The sequence below is a fragment of the Montipora foliosa genome, chromosome 9 (genome assembly GCF_036669935.1).
Source record: "Montipora foliosa isolate CH-2021 chromosome 9, ASM3666993v2, whole genome shotgun sequence".
In the NCBI taxonomy this organism is placed as follows: Eukaryota; Metazoa; Cnidaria; class Anthozoa; order Scleractinia; family Acroporidae; genus Montipora; species Montipora foliosa.
The window spans coordinates 750,632-753,131 of NC_090877.1; the positions used below are offsets into that span (position 1 = coordinate 750,632).

At 42.8% G+C, this 2,500-nt stretch overlaps 1 protein-coding gene and 1 long non-coding RNA gene across 2 annotated transcripts in view; one reads left to right on the plus strand and one right to left on the minus strand.

Moving 5' to 3' along the window:
* LOC137969630 (uncharacterized) overlaps positions 1-2,500 on the plus strand; it is a 159,357-nt gene that overhangs the window by 41,391 nt on the left and 115,466 nt on the right. The window lies entirely within an intron of this gene.
* The window catches only part of LOC137969624 (FAD-dependent oxidoreductase domain-containing protein 2-like), a 38,230-nt gene that overhangs the window by 15,180 nt on the left and 20,550 nt on the right, over positions 1-2,500 (minus strand). The window contains exons 12-15 of the mRNA XM_068815950.1: positions 2,215-2,273; positions 1,798-1,918; positions 1,323-1,394; positions 399-514 (exon numbers count right to left, since the gene is read on the minus strand). Coding sequence (XP_068672051.1) covers positions 399-514; positions 1,323-1,394; positions 1,798-1,918; positions 2,215-2,273 — 368 coding nt within the window. The remainder of the gene's footprint in view (positions 1-398; positions 515-1,322; positions 1,395-1,797; positions 1,919-2,214; positions 2,274-2,500) is intronic.

Sequence of the window (2,500 nt, forward strand, 5' to 3'; positions counted from 1 at the left end):
GGGTTTCTTTGTGCACTACTGGGAGAAAATCGTTTTTGGCCCGTTTCGTTTATCAAATTTTTCAACCAGCCCCGAGTTTGTTTGAAATTGTTGAAAAACGATGGGTTGAATCCGTTGTCGTTTTCTAAGTTTTTTTGGGCAGGGCTCCAGTTGATCGCTGTAAACAACGCGGCAAAGACAGGTAACGAAAATTCTCCGGAGTTTAATACTGGCACGTATGGTTTTCGCTCTGACGATGGGCTAACGCTCGAAACGTCAAATTTATCTACGGTGGTCAATTTAGCATATTACTCAACCCAGCTGACAAACCCATTCCTATACGCTTCCCTTCCCCACCGACGCAGCACCACAGTTTCTTTATAAAATAAACCCCTTTATCCGTTTTTCTTTCAACAAACCGAGGCTTCGTTAATCCTCTTGATAATGACATTTACAAGTTCCGTGACAGGTACTGTGATGTGCGGCCACGTGACTTTATGATTGCGCCACTCCAGAATGTGATGCAAGGAACGAGCTGCAGAGAAATGAAAACAAACGCTGTTGCAAAACTTGAATCCATTGCGCGCTGCAAACAAATGATGTCAGGGCTGGCGCAGTGGTGACAGCACTCGCCTTGTACCAATGTGACCCGGGTTCGATTCCCAGCTCGGCGTCATACGTGCGTTGAGTTTGTTGGTTTTCTACTCTTTCCTCCGGGTACTCCATCCGGTTTTTCCCTATCCTACAAAACTGTACAGTCACGGTGTCCCCAATAAGTGCCCCGGCGCTACAAGACTTGGAACTTAAATAAAGTTTACCATCATTATTAGACAACCAACCCCCACTGACGTTTCTCTGCTAATTCGTAACATGTCCCAACCTTCACAATGAAGCCCAGCTTTGTTGAAACTGTATCAACCTCGTTCTCAAAAGAGAGATTTAGCGTCGCGTTCGCGACAAACGTTAAACATTGGACTAAAATTTGCGTTTTGCCAAAATGGAAGAATACAAGTTCATTTCTCCCCTGTTATCTTCAAATAGCAATAGGCTCTTTCAAGTGTAAGTCATGCGTTTTACATGATGATTGAATCCCTCAGGTGGAAAGACTATCTCCATGGCCAAGTACACGGCTCAACTGTTTGTATCTATATGAAATATATGAGACATTCAGTACCCTTTGAGTTCTCCACGCTACTAAGATCTTCTATCCTCCGTGCAAAGAGCCCTTTACGGTAGTGTAAAAGAAACTGTGGCCTTTTATTGTAATCTTTTCTTGAAATCTTATGTGTCCGTTCATATTAGAATACCTGCACTTTTACCAACTCGTTTGATATCTTGCATACCTGTGTAACGGAAGCCATGAATGAATCCGCCGGCCGACTTTCTGAAGTCGATAGAATGAGTATTGGTACCGGCTACAGAAGAACCAAAAAAAATGAACCATGTCAAACTCTTTGACCGTACTTTCGATATTCATTGCTTTTGAACGATCGATGGTAAATTTAGATTCCTCTAAAAGCGTCCTCAAGCTACTGTAAAATCCAAGGATAAGCCGGGTTGTGATCTGATTTGATATGAACCCTAACTCCTATGCGAAAGATCGTTACAGTGTAGAGAGCAATCGCAGCCTCAGGCTTTCGAGTCCCGTTACAGCGTGGCGTTTTTTAGTGTTTTTCGCAAGTAGTAAAGTTGCTCCATTTGCTCCTACGACTTTACCCTAATAAGAAAGGTTTCGTATCCGCATTTTTCTTAATATAATTCTCATTAAATTCATCACCAATGCAATTATTAATTTGTTTTTCGCTATTTCCAACTCACCGAAGTAAAGTCCGGGAACCGTAGTTGACTCGTAGTCAGCTTTGATGGATGGGTACTTCTTGGAACGCATGCCTATACATGGCCTCGGTTTGGTTGAATTGTCAAACACGCTAAAATCAAACTAAGGAGACGAAACAACATCCACTTAAGTGAGAAACTAGGCACTTGCAGACATTTTCTAAACTGAGCAGAAAAGACGGAAATTTTGAAACAGGATGAACGCCCCAGAATGGTGCCAGAATTATGCAGCTGCGTTTTTTAAAGAATTCGTTGCTTTAATAAAGGAAATACAATCTCCAAAAGGCGTTGTGGAAGCTGGCGAAAAAGGCGCAGCGAGAGGCATGCACTCATGGCGTGTATGTCCGGCGGGCTATCAAGCGTTTCAATGCAACTTTCAAGGGGCAGGGAAGAACTTACCTTGAAACCCAAGCACCTGATAATGCGGTCATAAGGTTCTCTGACGGCGAAGTTGTCAGCTACATGAGAATAGGTAATACAGAGATAAGGAAGCACTCAAATACACTGAAAATAAAATTGTGCCTTAATCAATGGGGATTAAGGGATGCTCATGCAAAAATACGTGTGATCCTGACGGGATACAAAGTAATGACCTTCCGATTGCTTGATCGGATGCTTTGAAAACGAGTTATGGGTCCGGAGCTTCTTGACGCTTTCGTACATCTGATATACGTCCTTCACACTG